Source organism: Rhea pennata, chromosome 1 (genome assembly GCF_028389875.1).
Source record: "Rhea pennata isolate bPtePen1 chromosome 1, bPtePen1.pri, whole genome shotgun sequence".
Classification (NCBI taxonomy): Eukaryota; Metazoa; Chordata; class Aves; order Rheiformes; family Rheidae; genus Rhea; species Rhea pennata.
Genome location: NC_084663.1, coordinates 159,190,850 through 159,213,222, shown reverse-complemented (window position 1 = coordinate 159,213,222; position 22,373 = coordinate 159,190,850). Strand labels below are relative to the sequence as shown.

The following is a 22,373-nucleotide window of genomic DNA, read 5'->3' as shown; positions in this document are numbered from 1 at the left end:
GCTGAATCAAAAGCCTGGAACCATCAAGTTAAACCTCTGTACTGGGGGGTAAAGCTGGAAACTGTGGAATTAAATCAGTAGTTTCAAGCTAGTCAGACTAAGGCAGGCATTAGGAAGCGCAGACACAGTGTTTTGAAGCTTCAGACAGGAAGCAACTGCTGTAGCTGCCCTCCAGTCTCCTGGAAAACCACCTTCATTTTCAGGAGAAAAGAAATGACATGTGCCAGATGTATCTGAGACTCTGCATTAGCAAATTAACAGGGCTATAACACTCAGGCTTGTGCTGGCTGCCTTAATTGCCTGACATGTATATAAAATGCCAAATGATGTTCTCAAAAGGAAATGGAATGCAGATTATGCTTTACATCTCTTTGCACTATTAGTTAGCTGGTACCTATCCTGCTGAACATCAGGAACTCAGTCCACAAGAGGTGAAGGGGCTGCTGCTTGTGTAGTTCAGGTGCATGCCAACATCAGTCTGCAAAGTTGTGACAGAAGAGAAAGCTGTTGACCTTTTTCTAGCACTGTGTCTTGGACTTGTCATTTCTTTTTTGAGGCCTCATTTACAATGGCCTTTGAATTGGAAATAATTGTAAAGGAGAGCCATTGCTCCTTTATCTTCTATGTCCTTAACACAGGAACAAACCAACCTATTAAAAAAAAAACAAACAAACAAAAAAAAACAAAACAAAACAAAAAAAAAAACACACTAAAAAAAACTTAAAAAACCCAGCACCACCAACATGGATGTGTTAGCAGTGGTTCAAACAGCCACAGTTTCTCTAGTGTAATTCCTCCTGACATATGCAACACACAAACATACACGGGTATGTGCTTGGAATTGAGTAGCTGAGGCTACACCTGGACTGTTTAGTTGTGATGTAAATCACAGTGTGGCCCACTGCATGAGTGATTTAGTTGGGATTTAGTTTTTCGTATAATTCAAATGCTAGAATCCTTTGAGTGGTGAGTTCCTTGATGGCTCTCTTGTGAGCACAGAAACAAACTAAACAGGAAATAGTCAATGTTAACTTTACATTAGTTGCCAGAAAAAAAAAAAAAAAAAAAAACGAACATAAACCTAAAAAGACCAGGTTTTATTACTGTCTGTGTTGCCAGTGAAGAACTGAATGCAAATACAAACTCCAGATAAGTTCTTTGAACATCATGCCTGTTTCCTTGTCTCCATCAACTAACTTTGCTTGGCTGTTGGCTGCTGAGCTGCTCTTACTTTGCATGGCTTCTCTCAGAGGGAGGGGTTATTTTCTCTATCAGGTAAAGTACTGGTTTTGATTTCCACTTCTGCCCCTTTCTTCCCCGACTGTTTTTTGTTTTTGTCCTCCGCTTTCCCTTGATACAGAGTTCCTTGTCTGTAGTGAAAGTAATGTGTTCCCGAAGTGGATAAATATCACGTCTTCAGTACTTACTTCATTTTCCCTGATGATCTCCTTGCTTTACCATCCTACCAGTTGGAGCAGTGACTTCTGACTTCCCTGTGATCCTCTCAGCTTCATATCAAAATCTTCCCAAGCTGCATGTAGGATGGTGAGCTCCAGGTGAAAGCAGCTGTCTGTGATCCTGTATTGCTATTATATGAGAGGACTGCTGCAGTTTCTTGGGGTGTTCATTAGTTCAAATAACATATGTTTTTTGCTTTGGTCCTTTATTTTTGAATGGAGAAAACACAGTAGAGACAACATATTGCCTGCTGGTTTTCCCACTTCACATAAGCAACCATAGTGTTCCCAGAGGGCCACAGTTGTTTAGACCTGCTTTTGGCTTTGATTGCTAACATCTCTTCTTTCATGCTGGCTTCTGCCAGAAATTCTTCGATGCTAACTTAATCTGGAATCAATGATGACTAGACTTGTATAGGCCCTTGTGAGGAATTGTAAACATGTCATTTGCCACTGTGACACATTTAGTTTTCTTTTCTTTCGTTCCTCTGTACAGTGACAAAAGAGCTAATGACAAAATTGATTTTGCCATGAAGATACTGACTTGCACCTTACCACTGGGACATCCTTCACTAGTATTTAGATATCAGCCGTAGCTTTTCCGTGAGGCCACGTGTAAATCTTGCAGTGCAACAGCCACAGTATACAGTCACAGTTGTTTGTTGGCCAGTAGTTTGGTATGCTTTGATACCATTGCCCTTCCTTCCCTGGAGAAACGTGGTAAATGATTTTTTCAGGTCCAGGTTCCAGTGCAGACAGTTTTTCTTTGTTATAGTGATAGTGATGGATAGTTTTGTTAAAAATTGTCTTACCAAAGTTCAGTTGTTAATCAAAGAGAGTTGAGACCGAGCAACGGATTTGCCTTATTCTATTGGGAAGGTTTTTTTCAGATGTTTCTGCTGGTCTTAATAAAGACAGTACTTGCTGATTCAGCTTTGCTGATATTGGGCTGGATTCACTGGTATGTTCCAGCTGCTTTGCAGTGCTCTGGCAATGCAAAACAGCTGCAGGTCTGGTTTAACTCAAGCCGAGTTTATGGCTGTTTTGCATCACTGGAACAGTGTAAAGTATCTGAAGCATGCCAGCTAATCTGGCCTATTGGTGAACCATTATAAATGACTTGTTTTTCTTCGTGTTCTTTACATGAAACTTTATTTATAGCTAAAATCTATAGCAATTGAGTAGATTGTATCACTTAAAGGCAGATTTTATGTTCTAAAGTGAAGTGTCTATAAAATTTGAGCTTTTTTAAGCCAAAGATTTTTTTTTCCTTAACTGAAATGAAACTGTCAAATTCTATTTTGCTCCTCTGCCCTTGTCTATTATGGATTTCTTTTAAGTTATACTAAGATTACTGCTGAAAGTCCTTATTGTCAGATGAAACAATTGTTAGTCTTTGTAATCTAAAAGAGCATGCTTATACATTTTATTTTGCCAAAAGTGGGCTCAGTCCTTGTTCTAAATACAGTGATTTCCTTCTAGTTTGCTGAGAATATATGTAAAATTTGTGGCACTATCAATATTGTCTGTAATTTGGTGATTGAAAATATTTTGGAGATTTTGGAAAATAAGCCAAGCAGTATATTTTTCTGTTTGTAGTAAAATGTATGATTGAAATAATATTTACCTAACTTAAGTATCATGGTTAATGTTAAAAACACTCCACACACAGTAATTCGTAACTATGTTATTCTACACGTAGTAATATTTTTGTTCTTAATCTGACTCTTCCTCTGAGGCTCTTACGATACTGATTGTGTCTGTATGTACTTTGTAACAGACGATATCATACAACGGAAGGATAACAGAAGCGTCATTACACCCTCTTTGTAATACACAAGTGTGCCTGTAGTTTTTCAGAACTCAAAAATTTCGTTCTTTGTATAGAAATGTTTTTGTATAAAGATTACATGATTTTTATTTTTAAATTTCTTTCTGGATAGCCATACTGATATTCAAGTCAGAAATTGCATTCCTCTGATCGGGTTTAGATTGAGAGAAAACATGACAGAATTTGCAAAGTTTTTCTGGACTTTGAGATAACACGCCAAAGAATTAATTACTGCTTCATATTAATTAAGATAACAATGCAAAACCCTTCATTAGAAGCATAGGAAAAGTTCTTCCTTGGTCCTTGGAGAGAATATTATATGCAAGGCCTGTTGTGTGGGTTGCAAGGTGTCACTGGAATTTATATGCATTACTTGTCTAATTGCAGTAAATGTAGCATGTCCAGATAGGTTTAAAAGTTGGATGGCTGTTTGTTACTTGCTAGAAATCACTTGAAACCTTGCTACTCGGAGGCAGCTGTTCACAGGTCCTTCACCTCTCCCTAGAGATAGCTAGAAGACTCTGTTGTTGGACCCTGTCTTTTATGGCAGAAGCAGTAAACATGACAGGTTGTTTGGGAGCCATCTGTTTTAAAATGGTTGCTGCTTTGTATGCAGCAATGAACTTGAGATCAGTTTTCTGTCTGTCTTCATAGTAACAGCCTTGTTTGGTGTCACAACAGGTGGAAGTTGATGGGATGAAATTAAACGTGACCAGCGAGTGGAACCTGGCTTCACCCTTATTGTCTGTCACCATTGATGGCACTCAGAGGACTATACAGGTAACTAACTCTTCAACACTTCATTTTGTAGAGCTGCGACGACTACGTGCTTTTAGATACACGACTAATGTTGATACATGGGGCCTAAACTTACTGTGTCTTAAAAATGATGTTACAGTGTGCAGCTACCATAATTTTGCCCTTCTGTTTTGAATGCATTGGGCACGTTAGTGAGATTAACTCCTCTAGAGTTGCTAGGACAGCTTTGTACCTTTCAAATGTCTTTCATTTGAAGAGAAGTCACGTATTTTAGACAGAAATTTACCCCGGTTCCTGGTATTTCTTCACTTAATGGCTGTGAAGAGCTATGGTTTCCTGAGAAATATTCTTAAGAAATTAAGTAAGAACTGTTAGCAGAAAGGATAGGTTTTGCAGTAAAACTATTCTCTTCCTAATATTTGAATCATCAGCATAGATTTTTTTCTACTTTTGGGCCTTTGCAGATGGAAAGCCACAGGACAACATATTTCCCATGTGTTGCTTTTATAAAACATTATTAGCTCCATGATTTGAAAAGAAGAAAGTAGAAAACATCCAAAACCTGTATGGCTCTGTCAAAAGATGGCTAAAAAGATTAATGTAGGTGTAGAGTCTTTCCGTCTGACCACTGGTGTGTTTGAAAACAACTGGAAACAAAATGATCTCTTTAACTCTTTTTAAGTTTTCTGAAGGTAATGCTAGTACAGATTTATATATTGGTTGAGAAACCTTTTGTTAATATGTATCTTGATCATGGAAATCAATGAAAGAAAAACAAAATTTCAAAACTTTGGAATGATTTAAAGTATTTTGCTACACACAGTATTATCTGTCTATTTTATATATGTTTATCAGTGATACCCCGATCAAATTTCTGTTATTATTAATTCACAGTGGACTATGTGCTTTTTTATTTATTTTTATTTTTTTTTGCATTTTCACCCCTGGTAAATTTCCCAAATAAAAATGTTGCTTTTCCTATGACTGAATTTAAACACCTACAATTTTATGGAAATAAATATTGTATCTTTCAAGTATGATAATTGATTGAGAGTGAAATTTTCACTACATACCCAGATAGATTCTGGACTTAAGTTCTGTAGATTTCTTGGAAGGTTAATGGCATCTTCAGGTTGTATATCTAAAATAATTCTACATATATAGATACATACATATATTCTACAAAATATAAAACTAAACTTCCATTTTAATACTGATCCATTTTGGTGGCATAAAGTACATAATCCCTAATATTGAATAAGAAAGAATACTAATGTATGAACATACAAAATCTCTTTAGGAGAAAATTTTATGTTTATATGAATAACTGTATTTGGAAAGTCCCATTGCAAAATATTAGGATGTATATATAATAATTACATAACATTATGAAGCACTCTGAGTATAACTAATAACAATAACACCAGTAACCAAAAGTGTAATATTTGAACTAGCACATAAATTTTGTTTCAAAATTAATGATCATCAGATTTGGAAATGCTTTTTGCTGGAAGCTGAGCCAGCAATAATGTTGCTTGCACTGCTGGAATATGACCAGATTGTATGAAATACTACAGGACTAACCACAGCAACAAGCGGTGAACTGGTTGAATGGTATTTATGCAAAAGAATGTGAAACAAGCACATATATTGTTGCTTTCTGAGATACTATCTTTAAGTCTTTGTTTTTAGCAAAGAAACTCAGTAGCTTGAAAAGTTATTAATCTTTTAGTGTAGGTATGTAAAATTATGGTAACCTTAAGCTTGACCTCTGATATCCACTCACTGGAATCTAAATTGGTTTTTTGGTTATATATTTCTCTAGACTTGCCCCACTGCAAGAACCAAATTAGACAAGTGTATTCCTGTAGGTCAATTTGTCTCCAAAAGCAATTGACCCCTGAGTCTTGAAGTATCTTCTTTCAGCAAGACTTAGCCCTAGAGCCATTTAAGCAACAAATATGGATGAATCGAATAATTCCAGCTGTGCTTTATTAATTTTCAGCCAGCCTAATTTCTCTTCATAGTTGATTTCATTCTTCTAAATTTGCTCAACCAAGTACATTCTTCGTGAATAGTGTGTTTCTTTGAAGGTTTGATATATGCACCTTCGGCTCGATCCTGCAGTTTGGCCCCAATCCAGCAAAGCACTTAAGCACAGAAGCAGGAAATAAATAATTTTAAAATGTTTTCGTTTAAAATGTATTTATGTAAATTATAGTCTAGACATTCAAATTGTTGCATATCTGTCACACACATAAAAATAACTAGTTAGGCATGCTTGCCTATTTCTACTCCTCTGCTAAAGGCTCAGTGTGGATTAGAGCAAAAGCAGAGCACCAGCTCAGCCGCGCTTAAGGTTAAGAAGACCTCTGAGTTTAAAAAGCAGGTTTTCTAAGGCTGTCCCTAGACAGAGTAACCTAGGAATACATCTGAGCTGCTGGGGAGAGGTGGATGCCCTGGTCACAGCCTGTCTAGGGCATATCAGGGCACAACTAGGCCATGCAGCAGCCCCATGCCTCAGGCTTTGTTCCCTTTGCAGGAAAACCCATCTGTGCAGCAGATGGGCACTGCAGAGTGCCTGGCCAGGTCCCCAGACAATAGGGGGACCAGCACCCTGGGGGAGAGCGCAGGTCCGTTTTGCTGCAGCATATGGGCTCTACAGTCTTTGTGCTGACTTGGATTGCTATAAAATCCTTTGGACCTTCTAGTAGGTTATGAAATGGAGAAAATTTAGGCTCATTTGAACAAGAGATTCCTGACATTGCTTTTTGGGGGTGGGGAGCAGACTCCATAGCATTTCTTGAAGGACACAAATTCCATCACTCTTTTATTTATTTTGTAATTCCTCACTTGGTCCCAGTTTCTCAGCATTTTCCCCATTGTTGACTAAAACCTACTTCCCATTTGGGAGTCTGAATTTAATGCAGCATGAAGTGTAGGATTTTGTATTTGAAGCGCATATCTATCAAGCCAATTTGTGTGTACAGGAATACTTTTCCAAAATTGTTTTCCATATCTATTTCCAAAGATTTCAGTGGCTCTGGAACTTGAGTTACTGTGAATTCAAAATCTACTTTTGCTGAAAATTAGAGAAGTAACAAAAGGCGTGTTGTTACAAGATTTTTCCAAGAGGCTTTGGATTTGAAGAGATAGCTTGTTATTTAAAATAAATATCTAAAATATATTTACATACAAAACACAGTCTGAATATGAATACATAAACTTTCAGGCAATATTTAGAATTAAATAAAAAAGCAAATAAGCGATGTACTCTCTCTCTGTACCTATGAGTGGGGGAGAGTGTCAAAGAAGAGAAGAGAATGACACAAGGTCTAGCTGGAAGCTTGTAGAAATGCAGTGTCTCCCGGGGTCAATACTGGGCTCAGTCTTGTTCAACTTGGACATCCAGTGACCTGGATGAAGGGACAGAGTGCCTCCTCAGCAAGTGTGCAGATGATAAAAAAAACTAGGATGAGTGGCCTCACCTGGAGTACCGTGTCCAGTTCTAGATTTCCCAGTACAAGAGAGACATGGAGCTACTGGAGCAAGTCCAGTGAAGGGCCACTAAGATGTTGAAGGGACTGGAGCATCTATCTCATTAGGAAAGGCTGAGAGAGCTGGGCCTGTTCAGCCTGGAGAAGAGAAGACTGAGATGGGATCTTATCAAAGTGTGTGTCTGAAGGGTGAGTGTCAAGAGGATGGGGCCAGACTCTTCTCAGTGGTTTGACAGGACAAGAGGCTACGGGTACAAACTGAAATACAGGAAGTTCCAGCTGCACATGAGAATAACCTGCCTCTTCCTTAGAGCTGAATATTTCCTTCTATTCCCTCGTGTGAACCAGAATCTGACGGGACCTCAAGATAAATCAATGAATCCAAGAAGTCCAGGGGATGGACTTTAACCCAACCGCAACTCTGTCCTCTGTCTGACACCATGGTGCAATGTGGATGATACAAGGCAGCAATCAGTGCCTTGTTCTGGGACACTGCCCAGGAGGATTCAGGTATTTGCGGAAGGAGCAGGCTGCCCATGAATAACATGCATGTAGGAGATCCTCCACCCTCTTTGCTTGCAAAATGTGGGCTAGTTTTCAAAAACCACCCCTACCTACCATTCTTCCAAATTCTAAGCCTGCTCTATAGCAACTCCACCCTGACAAATTTTAGAACTCTTCAGTGCTGTTTTACAGTCCGTTCAGAGAAGATGTTTGACTCTACTTTCGTTGATGTTGTCATCAGACATTCAGCCCATCCTTATATGTTGCCTACCTGCAGACAATTCCCTGTAGCAGAAAGATCCTGTGCCAGAATAGTTACCACCTCTCCATTATGCTTGTTGCCTCTCTTTCTTGTGTCGTACACACCTCTCCCCTTGCTGCTCCACTGAGGTATCCTATGGTCACAATGTTTTAATGACTCTGCCAGCTTGCTGAACTGAAGCCATCCACCTTCAAAAGGAGTACAAGACTCTGCCTGAAGCACAGAAAGCTCAGTGGTTTTCAGTGGCTTCAATAAACCAGCTCTACGATGGTAGTGGTGGTAGCTTCTCCTTACATTTCCTGGCCTTCAGAAGTTTGGTCTCTGCTGAACTGAAACTCTGTAGGGGCATAGGCATTATGGTACAGGACTGAATTGGACAAGACCTTCAGAGGCCTGATATAACTTTAACATTAGCCTTGCTTTAAGCAGAGGATTTAACTACCTGATCTCCAGAGGTCCCTTCCAACCTAAGCTATTCTGTGATGCTGTTGGATATCCCTAACTCTATGGTAAAAAGGCCTTAATTGGCCACAGCAAGATGTAAATAAGAGAGTAATGGAGTTATTAAATAGGAGCACGATCCTGTTAAGCTGAAATCATGGATCCCAAGCTTCAAGTGACTGGAACAGAGAAATCTGCTGATAAAGTTCCCCCCACCATTTACAGTAATGTGGGAAATTCAGTGATGGAGCAAATTACTATTTTTAATTGTTGCATCAACAGCTGCAGCAGGAGGAGCATATTCTGCAGCTTGGAATATGGCAAATGTTTGTATGTCTATACTGTTAAATAAAGAAGAGCCAGAGCGTGAGCCAGCACTAGGTTCCTGATTGCTTATATTGATTAATTGCTAGCTCACTCTCCAGCTTTCTTTTGGCCTATTTCAATTATGGTTATCTTAGACAAATCTGATATAGGTTTATGCTGTGTTTTGTAGACATAAGCAGTGGGGACTGAGACAGTCATTGCCATTTGGCTTCAGGGCCAGACATCAGTCCATGGCCTCCTTTATTTTGCAGCATAGATAGAGCCTCACAGGCTGCCTGTGCTTTCCTGCTTGCTTATCTAGCCCCAGTCATCTGAGAAAATAGAGCTTAGCCATGAAAATCCAAAAATGATCAGTGGATTTAATACAGAGAAATTGGTTTTTATTGCCTCCCTTGGCACTCTCTTAGCATTTGAGGCAAGTACAATCCAGGTCTCATCAATCCCAGATAAAAGACATACAGAAGTCCTTGGTGGACAGTGGGTTTTACTGCGGTACATGCTGCTGTATGACAGGCTTTAAAAAAATTTTTTTTAATTATTAATATCTGTCTGTTGGCGTGCCATTATTGTAACTATTTCTTTCTCTGCAATTACACAAAGAGAATCATAGATTTTGACGATTTGTTTATCAAGCCTTATCATTGCCTATTAATTTCTATGGCAGTGTCTTTTTGCTTCATTTGAATTCCTCCTGGTTCTTGCATTGGAAAATACTATGAACAATTAATCCCCATCCACTCTGTCCATGCTGCTCATACTCTCACTCAGTTGCCTCTTTTCGGTACTGTAGAGTTATTCCTTGTGGAGAAGCCTGTCTTTGGTGGTTCATGTTGCTCTCTGAAAGCTTTCCATCTCTGTTACGTCTTCTTGAGCTGTGGAGACCAGAACTGTGCCCAATATTAAAAGCATGGGCAAAGCGTAGACTTTTTCCATAATGTAATGATATTCACTGATTTATTGTTTGTTCTCATTAATTCCTAATGTTACATTTAACTTTTTTATTCAAAACCAAGCATGCAGCTGATGTTCCTGTTGAATTATCTATTAAAATCCCAAGATATCACTTCTGTGTGGTAATAGTTGGGGAGGGAAGCCATGGAGGCAGGGAGAAAAACCCTCTTAGGAAGGAGTTTTGGCCAGGAAACTTTAAAACTACATGATATTCTAGAGCACAGATGTCCTGGTGTCACCCTGGGCAAAAAACGTAGCTGTTCTGGCAGGTGGAGGTGGTCCTTCCCAAAGGACCCAAACACAGAAGCAGAGAAAAGTCATAAATAGGAGAAACTCTGCAGCTTTATCAGCGTGCCTTAGATTGTCTATGCATGATTCAGTGCATATCTCATAGGTGCACTTGGAAAGATCTGAATATTTCTTTTTTAAATAATTAAATAATTCATCTAGCTGAGTTTTTGAAAGTCTTTTGTGCAAGAAAATCAGTAATTGTACCACTAGGTCTTGTTGTTTGGACCAACAAAGGACCATAGATGGTCTAAAGAAGGACCAAGATCTGTATTTCTAGGAGTTGTAGAAAAGGGGAAAATGTATAAACGTTTAGTATTAAACATATCCTGGTCTTTTTTTGGTGGTTCTTGCTGTAATTGCTAATAATGTGTATTCGAACAAAAATTGCTGTTATTGCTTCTTCATTGACACTTGTCATAGTGTTTGCCAAAATTGTTAAGATTACTGTTTTTTTTAAATCATCCCTAAATGTATATATAGCCTGTAGGACAGCAGTAGCCCAGCTCCTGAGGCACAGAGCCTTTAAAAATATCAGATACCCTTTGCTGTCACAAAAGACTATTTGTATAATGTTACTTTAAATAGCAAATTCCCAAATCTTATGAGTTAGTTAGTGTGAAAACTTTAACTCCAGGGTGACTCAAAACCCTTGTCCATGGTTGAATAGAGAATTTGTGAAAAGAAAGGGAAAATGCAGAGAAATAAAAGAGATAGAATTATAGATTATTACTGTTTTTTTTTTAATTGAACAGCTGAAGCAGAAATCACATACCACCAGCCCTAGCCACTAGTTCATGAAAAGGAATTTTTCTCATCCTGGAAGGAAATGAGTGATCAACTGCTATGCCCACCCAATCCCTCTGGAATTAATTGTCCACTTTTCAGAGAGAGATCTGCCATAATAAAGCTGTATCTACAAACAACATACTTCTCACTCTCTTTAACTTAATGGGATTAGCAATATCCTGTGCTGCTCAAGGGGCTGATCAAATAATGTTAGCTATCACAATATCTTATAACATTTATTTTTTCCGAAGGAGCTGTAAATTTTAATGACTGGCAATATTCAGGATGAATAGTTATAACCTGTGTGTATCCAAAGACAAAAGCATTGTATTCAGTTATTGACAGATACCGTAATTTTGTAATATCTAAACCTTCAAAGATAGGGAGTGGTTCTCTTGAACATGATAATACATTTAGAGGGCAAAAGGATAGAGAAAAGAGGGACATTGAAGAGGGAAAAGGGACCATAGATTCTGCAAAGAACTCTTAGAGCAGTGATAAATGTTATCAGCTCTACGCTCACATGGTGGCATAGAATCTGCAACAGAACATAACATAGCACATCTAACTGAGGGTAAAGTGTCCAAATGTTTTACTCTATTATATTTTTTGTGACTCAACATAATAGCAGCAAAAATTTAAAGGGCCACAAGGAGAACTAAACTCTCCACTGTTATTGTAAATAATTGTAAAAAAAGAGAAATGTTGGGCTAGAGTAAATGTCTTAGTATTTGTTCTTTACCAACACCAAGTAGTCATCTCTATTTTTTTTTCTTCATCTTCCACTGCTTTATAACACCTACCTACCTCAGAGGGTTAAAGGAACACATGGACGTTCTTAGGTTGAAGATGCTTTGTATACAAGCAGTACAATAGTATTATTAATATTAAATGTCTGCATGGCGAAAGGGTGACAAAGAGAAGTAACAAGTGACATTGACATTGGATCTCACATAAAGAAGTATTGGGCAGGATCTCTGTTTCCTTTTTTTCTGTTCATGGGAGTACAGAAGCTGCTAAGCACCTAGTGTAATTTAATCTAGGCATTAAGAGAGAAGTCCTTCTTTTAAAAGTAATGGTATGGTCTCAGCCACTTACAAATGAGCAAGGGTAATTTCTCTGTGTGACCTGATGTCCTGTAAGCTGTCATGCTGTATTTAAGGTCCGTATTTGTACTGAGTTTGGGAATAGGTCCCATTTAGTCCCTGGAAGGATTCAGATAGCTTGCAACAGGTGCCAGGGAGAGGCCAGTATCATAGCACCTTACCAGGGTTCATTTAAATAATACTTCCCCTTTGTACCATTTAAGCCAGAAGAAATGTTTTACATGTCAAAATGCTTCATACACCACAGGACTTGATCATCTCATTCCCCACTGAGTGTCTGCTGCCCTTGTAGGAAACCAGAAAATGTGGTTCTGCCATGAGGAAGAACAGCTAACTGAAGCTTCATTTACTTTTAAAATATGGTCTTAAACTGATAACAGCTAGGAGAAGAGCGGTGCACAGTATCAAGCTAAATTTCCATCTATAGTTTAATGCACTAAGGAGAAGAAATGATGGCACCACCAGTGGACAGCACTAGATTGTGACAGAAGTAGAGTGATTATCTAAGTGGAAAAGTTTGCAAGGCTCCCCAAATCCAAACAATGCGAAGAGGCAGTCTTGGTGCTAGCTGTCTACGCAAATGCAGTCTAGAGTCTACATTGGACCTCTTATATGAGATGAGGACCCACATAAGGAAGCTGTAGAAGTAGGTGACTGCTGCTGCATGATGACTGGGTGACACTTTGTGCACATGAAGCTTTGTGAAACTCTTCCCTGTATTTGGATGGAGTTGGATTTTGCACTGTGAAATGGAGTTCTGTTTTCCCTGAGAACTCCTGTTGAAGAGTAGAGATTCTAAAAGACGGAGAAGTAGTCACATCCAAACCAGTCTTCACATTTTGACAAGTGGAAGACTTCATGGTTTTACAGCTACTCCTGCAGCTTTCTCCTCCTCTCTGATCTGACCATGAGGTCCAGAAGATGGGAATGACATAGTTGAATGAGAGAGGTTTTCAGATGTCCAAACACACTCATGTACACAAAATCTCATAGATGAGTTACTAGCAGCTGTATCTGCCATTTAGCTTTATAAGTTAAAGTACTGTTTTTTCCCCTAATTTCCCTGCTATGGCAATATATATATATATATATATATATTTTTTTATTATTTAACCTGTTCAGGGATGATTCTGGCCTGTACTTTGCTTGGTTGAATTTTCAGGAGTTTGCAGGTTTTGGCCAGTAAGGGGATAGCACTCTCCGCTTAAATTCATGGCATAACATTTTCAGAAGTAGCAGCGATCTAGATGAAGCAGAGGAGGCTACAAGAACTTCTGCACTCTGCAAAATAAAACCATATTGGAAAACCAAACAGTATTTCACTTAAAATTTTAACTATAGTCTTCTGGATTCACAGGAGATATTAATCAGTGGTCATCACCCAGAAATCTTTTTTTTTTCTTTTTTTTTTTAAAAAAACTTTTTTAGGGTTCTTTGAAGTCTGATACATTTTGCCCTAGTATTAATGCAGTCATGCCAAAGCTTGCAAAAACTGGAGCTGACCAAGTGGCAGTCTACATTTTCAATAACAAATGGTCTCCAGCTTTAGTTTAGGCAAATAAAGGTAGTATATAATAGGTCAAGACAAATACGTTTGGGAAACTTTAATATGTTATTTGCTCTGTTAGCAAGTACTTGATTTGATGTATTACTTTTTCATTTGAAAGCAAAGGGACAAACTGCTTTTGGTGTGTTTCAGCTTCTTTGTTTTGGTCTCCTTCCTTCCTTGCAGTAGCTTGGAGATCCTAAGATATCAGAAGATTTGTGGAAAATACTCTGAGATCTTGTTAATGTCTAATAACATCTGTGTCTCTTTCAGTAATGTATATTTTATATTTGAGTGAGCTGCTTTATCCAACTTCACAAAGGTTGTTATCATTTTTATCTAAAAGTACTCATCCGCTGCAGGCTTAACACAAAGCTGATTGTAACCCTACTGCATCTTACAATGAATAGATCATTGATACCCAACTAAGTGGAAATAATTTTCTATGGCAAAGCGGAAGAATTTAAAGTCACATCGCACTAACCTCTGGTAATTTACTGGGATTTACAGATTAAATTGATTATTTGTGAAATGATTGCAGTATAGCATGTACTTAAGATAGAGTAGGAAAACCAAACACATTTGGCAGGATTGTATATACTTGTCTATCTTTATATGCATTCATAAGCATTTTATGTTTGTATATATATAGCATATGCAGTATAATATACTAACTTGTGTACATTAAAATACGTATAATGTTTGTGCAACTTTCACACACTTGACAATTTTGAGACTGCAAATGGATTTAAAATTTTTTTTCAAGTTTGATTTAGCTTGTTGGTTTCTCATAGTATAAGGAAAAGGTATTGTATTTTTAACTAATATTCCATTAATTAAGTTTGTCTGAAGCTTTATCAGTTGAATGAACCAGAACAACATCAGTTATGTCTAAGAACGTATAATTGATGCCAACAATGTGGTTCTGCTATATTCACAGGTAATCATACAGTCTTGTTTTGTCTTTGTTAAAATGGTAGTCTTGCCTTGCTTTTCAGCATAAACCTCTGGTAAACGTTTTGCAAATTATTAGGAAAACAATGACAATGCATATAATTAGCTATTCTCTTTTGTCACCTCTATTTGATTATTTTCCTGCTATCACATGTAATATGAAACCATCTATTATGAGGTATAGAATATGTAAATATCTAAGTTAGGAAGAATAACTGGAGACCAGGAGCCTGGAGACTGGTCCTTTTTCTAAAGAAGTGGAAAATAAAAGAATAATTGTTAACCGTGTCCTTTCATTTTCTTGAAAACATCAATTACATTTACAAATCTCAGAAACACAAGCCCACCAGTGAAACAGAAATGACTCCTTTCAATAAGCTTCAAAAAAATCTAATCACATTTAACAGCTGAAATTTATTTACAACTGTAATTTGAAACATTAATTATGATAATGTGCTGGCTTCTTTTGTAATATGGTTCTCAAAAGCCTGGCAATTCTCTTTTTGGTCTTAGTGTAACATATGTTTTGTGACTTGGAGAATTCTCTACCTTCTTTCTTGTTTTTGTTTTTTTGAAATGCACCCAGAAGGAAAATGTCTTTTTCCCTTCTGTGTTTGTTAACACTTTTCCTCCCTGTCCCCATTATTTTTTTCCTTACTGGCTGTTAATTCCACGGATGTATTTGAGTGCTTACACTGGCTCTTGGTACACTTGACAGCTGAATTCAGTGCTTTGTATTTTGGACACAGGGTGAATGGTAGCAGTGAGGACACGCTGTGCTGTGATACTCATGCTCTTCAGCAGTGTGAGCCTGGGGGAGAGGGTGTTTATATCCTTGTCTTGTTTTGTGACTATGGTTTTAGAAAGTGCTTTCTCAAAGTATGTATACACTTAACTTATGTGTACAGACTACAGGTTGCTACATTTATTTTTGAAAGTTACTTCAATGCTGGTTTACTTGTGAGTAAAGGCAATCTGTTAGAGGAGATACTTTCATGATCTTCTTCTTAGTTGTGAAAAATAAGTCACGCTGTCAAGATACCTGGCTTTACTCCGAAAACCTTTAAAGAAAATGACAGAAGGGCTTTATTTTTGTTTTTCTTGCTTGGTTTTGGTTTTTAAGTTGTATTTTTCTGTGCAATGAGGAGATTAGCCAAAAAAATGGAATTTTTATTAGGACATGAAAAGGTCTCTAATGACCCTTGAAAATGGACAAAAGGGTAGCACAATAAGTGACAGAACTCTAACGAGGGTGGAGGGCATTCCAGGAAAAAAAGAAATTAAATCCTTTAATTTTTTTCGACTCGCCGTTTTCTGACAGCTTATCAAGTGGTTGGGACTTGTTTGTTTTGGCATACGATTCGTTCATTGTAGGCAGCCGGTACTTTGTTCTTCTTTGTGGTTTCCAAAACCTGATTGTGTTTATCCTAGACTGTGGGAAAAGTGTATATTCCTGTTTCCTTTATAAAAGTAAACGTCAGGTTTTGTATGAAATTTTATTTCCCATATTTTCCATTCCACTAATCATTATTGTTGAAATATGTCAGGCTTTGGCACATCGTCCTTTGTTTTCATATGATTGTACAGATTGTGGTGTCAGTGTGTGATCTGCTAAGTCAAAAAATAAGCATGTTTGGGCTACAGTAATTATTACTTCATAAAACGTAGCCGAAGAACATGCACCATTATTAAAAGGGACCTGGATTTAATTTACTGCCACTAAAATTATTTACGGGGGTTTCTACCTATTGTCGTATAGCCTTTTCTCACTTAGTCTAGAGAAGACAGCGCTAAAGGGAGTCGTGACAATAGCCTTCACCTACCTGAAGGGCAGCTGTAAAAATAAAGGGGATTATCTGTGTTCCGTGTCTGTGATGAATAAGAGGAGAACTAATGGACTTCAGGTGCAGTAAGGGATATTTTTGTCAGATATTAGGACAAAACTTTCTAATGGTATGGATGCTGAACACTGAGATAAATTACTCAGGGAGGCTGTGAAGTCTCTGCAACTGAGAGATTTAAAGAGTGAGTTAGACACACATCATTTGAGAGTGACGTAGGTATGTTTGATTCTGCCTGGATGCTGTTTGTTTGCGTTTTATACCCACCTTCTCAAATCTGTGCTTCTTTGTCTGTGTGTACCTGTGGCACTCTGTAAGGGTTAGAACTATGTTCCGTGCCTAGTGCCCTGATTTGGGGTCTCTATGTGCAGTAATTTAACAGCAATAAGAAAAAAGGAGAAAAAGCTTTTCATGTTAAAGGAGGAGAAGATTCGCAGAGAAGAAGAATACTTTGTGCGTTTCCCATATTTAGATTATAGATAATATTGTGATGTGTCAATAACATACTTTCTTTTACATTGTTTTGTGGCTCACTGACCATATAATATCTGAAGAACGTTTAGAAACTTCAACCTACGCAGGAGGTAACTAGACATTTTATACGGTCATTATTTTCTCTTTTCATAGTGGCATCATTGGAGGTTTGCATTTTAAAAAGAGGTTAAAATGTCTCTCTCATTACAACAGAATGAAGATAATGCTAAATGTGAGTAATAAGAATACAGAATCACAGACATTTAGAGATGGCAAAAGCCACATTGTTCCTAACACCAGTCTTTCTGCAAGCACTAGATTGTTCTGTGTTGTACATGGTCGTATTTGTTTTCACTACTCTTCAAAGTAAACTTCATAGAATTGACTGAAATTAAAACAAAATCCAAGCTGAAGTATGAATTAAATTTTTGGACTCTTGAAGGAAATAGTTATATTTGTTTTACATGTCGTTTTGTGTACTAGATTAGTTTTGATTATTTTGAGGTGATGGGACACACAAAAACTGGAATTGTTTCAGATTACTGAGAAACCTCTAATTAGCTTTTACATCTGTTTCTTTCAGCGCCTTTCTCGGAATGCATCTGGAAATACAAGCATTCAGTTTCTTGGCACAGTGGTAAGTATGGACAACCACTACCAAGAATTATGTTGGCAGAAGAATATAATGTAAACAGAAGATAGATAAATGACAGTGACAGCATGTTTAAGCTTGCATTTGTGAGTATTAGTATTACACAAATATTCAGAGCTTAAAAGCTGAGTTGAAGCAAATCTCTAAAGTTAGCTTTCAATGAATGGTGCACAGTATCTGCATTCCACATTTCAACTGATTTGATCCTGCCTCTGTTTCATTCACAAGGGATTAAGAATAACAATATGCAGACATGTAATTTTATTGCCAAGTTCTCAGGTTTTGGTCCATTTCAGGTGCTCTTTCCCAGCACCCCAACTTTCTGTTCCCTATTACTTCACCATGCCGTGAACCCTCACATCCCAAAGGTGTGTCAGTAACCATCTAATAAAAAAAATCTCTGTTTAGTGATGCAACATATTCTGTCCTTTCCTCTCTAGTCAAATGTGATAGCTCTGCAGTTCTCCCAGATGTGCTTGGTGTGGAGAAATGGATTTAAAATTCTATTCAGATCTTAGGCCATTTGACAGAACTTATTCAGTAAAATAGATTTTCATCTGCTATTGTCCGGAGCAGTCATGTATAATGTAGAAACTAAAGTTTTGTTTTATTTGATGGATGCTTATAAACATGTGTGATTGAAGCAACACCTTAATTCCATGAGTTGCATGATTAAGTTAAATGGCATTAAAATACTGTCAATGGATTTTTCCAAGTTCCTTGTGGTCCTAAGAACAAATTTGAAAACTAAATAGAATTTAGGTATCCTCTAAACTAAGTAGTCTTGATTGCTACCACCAGGTCTCAGTAATGATGTTAACAGTGAAAAGCCTTTGAATGAAAAGTTCAGTTTAGAACTTAGTCCTAACATCTCCATGCTGTATATATTTTGGACTAAAACGGATTAAGGTTGCATATGATAATGGTTCTTTCATTTTATTTGCTTGTGCTTAGTTTCTTCTACAAATCCTCTGAAGCCATTTGCTGAAGACAGTTGCAAACAATAAAGAAAAGAAAAAGTTTGGTTCTTATTTGTAATGATGCTTCATCCTGCATAGGGAGGTTGCTACTATCTGCTCTGATAGCCTTCTGTGATTAGAAAATAGTTACTCCAAAGAAATAAGATATAAACACTAATGCAGCTTGGTAAGGTAATACTGAAAAGATTTTAGTAATGAAACACCTGTAGGTGGATGCTGTAATACTGAGAAGAGTCTAATTAAGTGTGTATTTAGTGACATTGAAAATAGCTTTTTTAAAGTGACATATGAAAACATTGCTTATTCATACATTAGAAGTGCCACAGAGCCCTCTTTAAGGACTAAAACTCTTGTGCTGGGCCTTGTACAAAAGGAAAAAAAGGCGAAAGAGACTATAGTTTTGATTTAATTTTAGCTTTAAGAAATTGGTTATAAAACAACTAAAACACGGATAGATTGACACACAAAACAGCCGATGGATTACAGTATATATCAAATTTTACTGACTAGCTCACACGGCATTTATTGCATCCTAATTATTTTGGGAAATCCAGTAAGTGATTAACACTAAAATTCTCAAGTGAGCTCAAAGGAAAAGCCCTTAGGACTCTATCCACTGGTTTTGATTTAATATAAATTATGCATATATCTTGCTGGTTAAATCCAGAGAGAGAACTTCAGTGAGAAGGGTAGAGAAGCAGCAATAAAGTCCACTTCCCAGACTCTTTACTTCGAATTCATAGGAAGCAGAAATAATGACTGGGGTCTTCCAGAGCAGTGGGCAGCCCTGAAGTTTATCCAGGTTGGGCAGAGGGTTACAGTGCTCCAGACATTCTTTCATAGAGGGTTTGATCTGATTCCTGTTTTCCCACAAAGCCCAGCCCAGAGTCTGTCGCTGAGTTCCTCTCAGTTCTTCTAGCCTGCTGTCCTTATCCTTCTCTTCCTCCTCGGAAGGGACTTCCTTCTTTATCTAATTTGTCCTTTATTCCTTGCCTTCTTACGACTTCAACTTAGTGCCCTCAATTTAGGTAGGTGATGGGGGAAGAATGGCTTTTCTCTACAATGATTTCCTCTGCAACTTGTGTATGCATACAGATCTACAAAGTCTATATGTGTATACCTATGTGTAGATGTGTACACGTAGGCAAAAATGTAAATGTTCAGTCAGTCAAGAAAGATTGGCATCCTCAGTGAAGATGGTAGAAGTTTATTTGGTGTGCTCACCTTTACGTATGTCTTACTAAGCCCTTACTGACATGGAAGTGGAATAAAGATGTTAAATGTTTGAAAGAAATATTAAGCAGTAAGAAACTCTGGTTTCTTATTAGTATTATATTGTATTATTATGGATACAATAATCAGTTCGTAAAATTACTACTCTGCTCTTTTTTCCTAGAAGAAAGAAATTATGGATAACTTTGAGCATTCTGTGTACTTTCGACAGGGGCAAATTTTGATGGCACTTTAGTGGTGGCAGGCAACGTGGTGCTACTTAGTGTACACACCACTGACCTGTCCATCAGAACATATTTTTAGAACCAGCTGATCCCAGCTGCCCAGCTTGTCAGGAGGGCATCAGCTTAGGTAAACAGGTTCACTTGATTTTTTGACATTAGACAGTGGAAACAGTTCTGCTACTGGTTTTTGATAAGACACAAGCCTGTACTTCAGGAAGCTAGCTGACACACCGAGGAGAAGTGAAAGGTATGCTTCTCTGTTACAGATCTCCTTCATATCCCGTTTAGCTAGTTGAAGGACAGGGTAAACTACATTCCAGCAGAAAGCAGTTATTCAGCTGCATAAAATATGGTAAACATATGGACAGTAGCACAAATATTTCTGTTAATAATGTGGCAGCAAAGATGCATATTTCTGTTGTTTTAAAGGAGATCAGAAAAAATCATGATATTTTTCCCAGTGAAATCATAGCTTTGAACACATACTGTTAGCATCATTCAGGTGTTCTACATGAATCTTTAATGATTTTTTTAATTTGTTTCTGATCATGACTATAAATTCTTTGTTACTTGAGCCTTGCTCTTCTCTTCAAATTTTAGTGGCATCTAGATAGCTTATTTTCGACTGAATGTTTTTTCAGTGAAGCATTATGAGTCTCACATATGGTATAGGAAGGACTCTAATATGCTATTGGAGGATGTAAAAGGATATTTCTGGCCAAAGAGCAAGCAACTTCTGTACCCTTTGAGCTGTAACCAATGGATGATGAATAGGAAACTGCACTGACTTGCTTTAATTTTCTAGGGCTGATAACATTTTGAGCCCTAATCTAAATTATTTCAGAAGGAATCATGACTTATTGTTACAGTACAGAGATTTTACATGAGTGTTTATGTATTGCTTCTCTGTGGTGGGTATGACTAGATATCATGTGGCCATAGAGTGGCTATTCTGCCACTTTCGGTGAGAGTTATTCAGATAGCTTATTTGATAATATCCTTACTATAACACCAAATAACCTTATTGTGCTATATATTCTAAAAGAAAAGGGAAACAAGACAATCCATGCTTCAGATAAATGTCCATTCCCATTCCCCAAGGTAAGAATGCCTGGAAACAAGAACACAGTACTTCCTGTGTTGTCTTTGATATAATATACACAGTTAACTTATCTTAGACTGTGTGCAGTGGCCTCTGCTTAAAATTGAGAGTAAAGAGACTGTATGCTCAGGTATGGCCTGGCTCCATAGCATCTGTAAAGTCATCTTCAGCTTTGGTCTGAAGACCATGCTTGACAGCTCTGCTCCATTGGCCCAGCTGGACACTTTACTCAAAGGAGATAGTCCCAGACTGTGAAAAGTCTGGGACTATCTCCTTTCCTCAGCATAGGACGAAAATTGCAACTCTCACTATCCTGTGCTCATTGTTCATGGCACTACTTTGCTCTTTTGTCCTCTAACATCAGTGCTGCAATGCAGAGAAAGAGAGTCACTTCTCTTCTTTGGAGGAAGGATAAGAGAGCATATATGTGACAGATGTTAGTCATGTTGGGTCAGGTTTAGCTCAGTTGCTTAGAATGTGGTGCTGTTAATGCCAAGGTCGTGGGTTCAATCCCCCTATGGGCTATGCTGAGGGTTGGACTAGATGATCTCCAGAGGTCCCTTCCAACCTTACCATTCTATGGTTCTTTGTGGCTCAGTCCCATCCTTGATGGAGTGTTTTTCACCACTTTTGATTTGCAAAACATCTGAAGTTTTGCTGTAGAGGTGTATGCATTTGTGTAGTTAATATTAACTGGTTAATAGTGTGATTTCTTCAATAGTTTTTGCTGAGCCGTTTTATAGTAGTTCAGAGATCCTCTCTCCCATTGTCTCTGGATCTGCAGACCCCAAGTTGAAAGCAGTTGACTTAGAATTCTCTTGACAGAGAATTAGTCTCTGTCAAGCCTGGCCATGCTTTTTTGCTTACTTACATTCTAATACAACTGTCAGTGTTCAATATTAACGATTTTTATTGCTCTTTGGCTACTGCCAGATAGATTAGCAAACGAGTGTTTCATACACAATCAAGGTTAATTAGTTATCTATATTGTTCGTGAAATTGGTCAGAAATTGAGATTTTGATGTAGAGGCATTCCTCTATATTTTTACCTTTGCTTTTTGGCTTATTGCATATTAACATTTTTTTGTATCTAAGGTAACCGTAAGTACTAGTTTACAGGTCAGTGTACTAACTTTACATGTCACTGCTGATTTC

General features: G+C 37.7%; 1 protein-coding gene across 1 annotated transcript in view; it reads left to right on the top strand.

Annotated features, from left to right (window-relative positions):
* Window positions 1–22,373, top strand: part of PCCA (propionyl-CoA carboxylase subunit alpha) — a 294,626-nt gene that overhangs the window by 216,046 nt on the left and 56,207 nt on the right. The window contains exons 20-21 of the mRNA XM_062566813.1: window positions 3,970–4,068; window positions 17,611–17,664. Of these exons, the coding sequence (XP_062422797.1) occupies window positions 3,970–4,068; window positions 17,611–17,664 (153 nt within the window). The remainder of the gene's footprint in view (window positions 1–3,969; window positions 4,069–17,610; window positions 17,665–22,373) is intronic.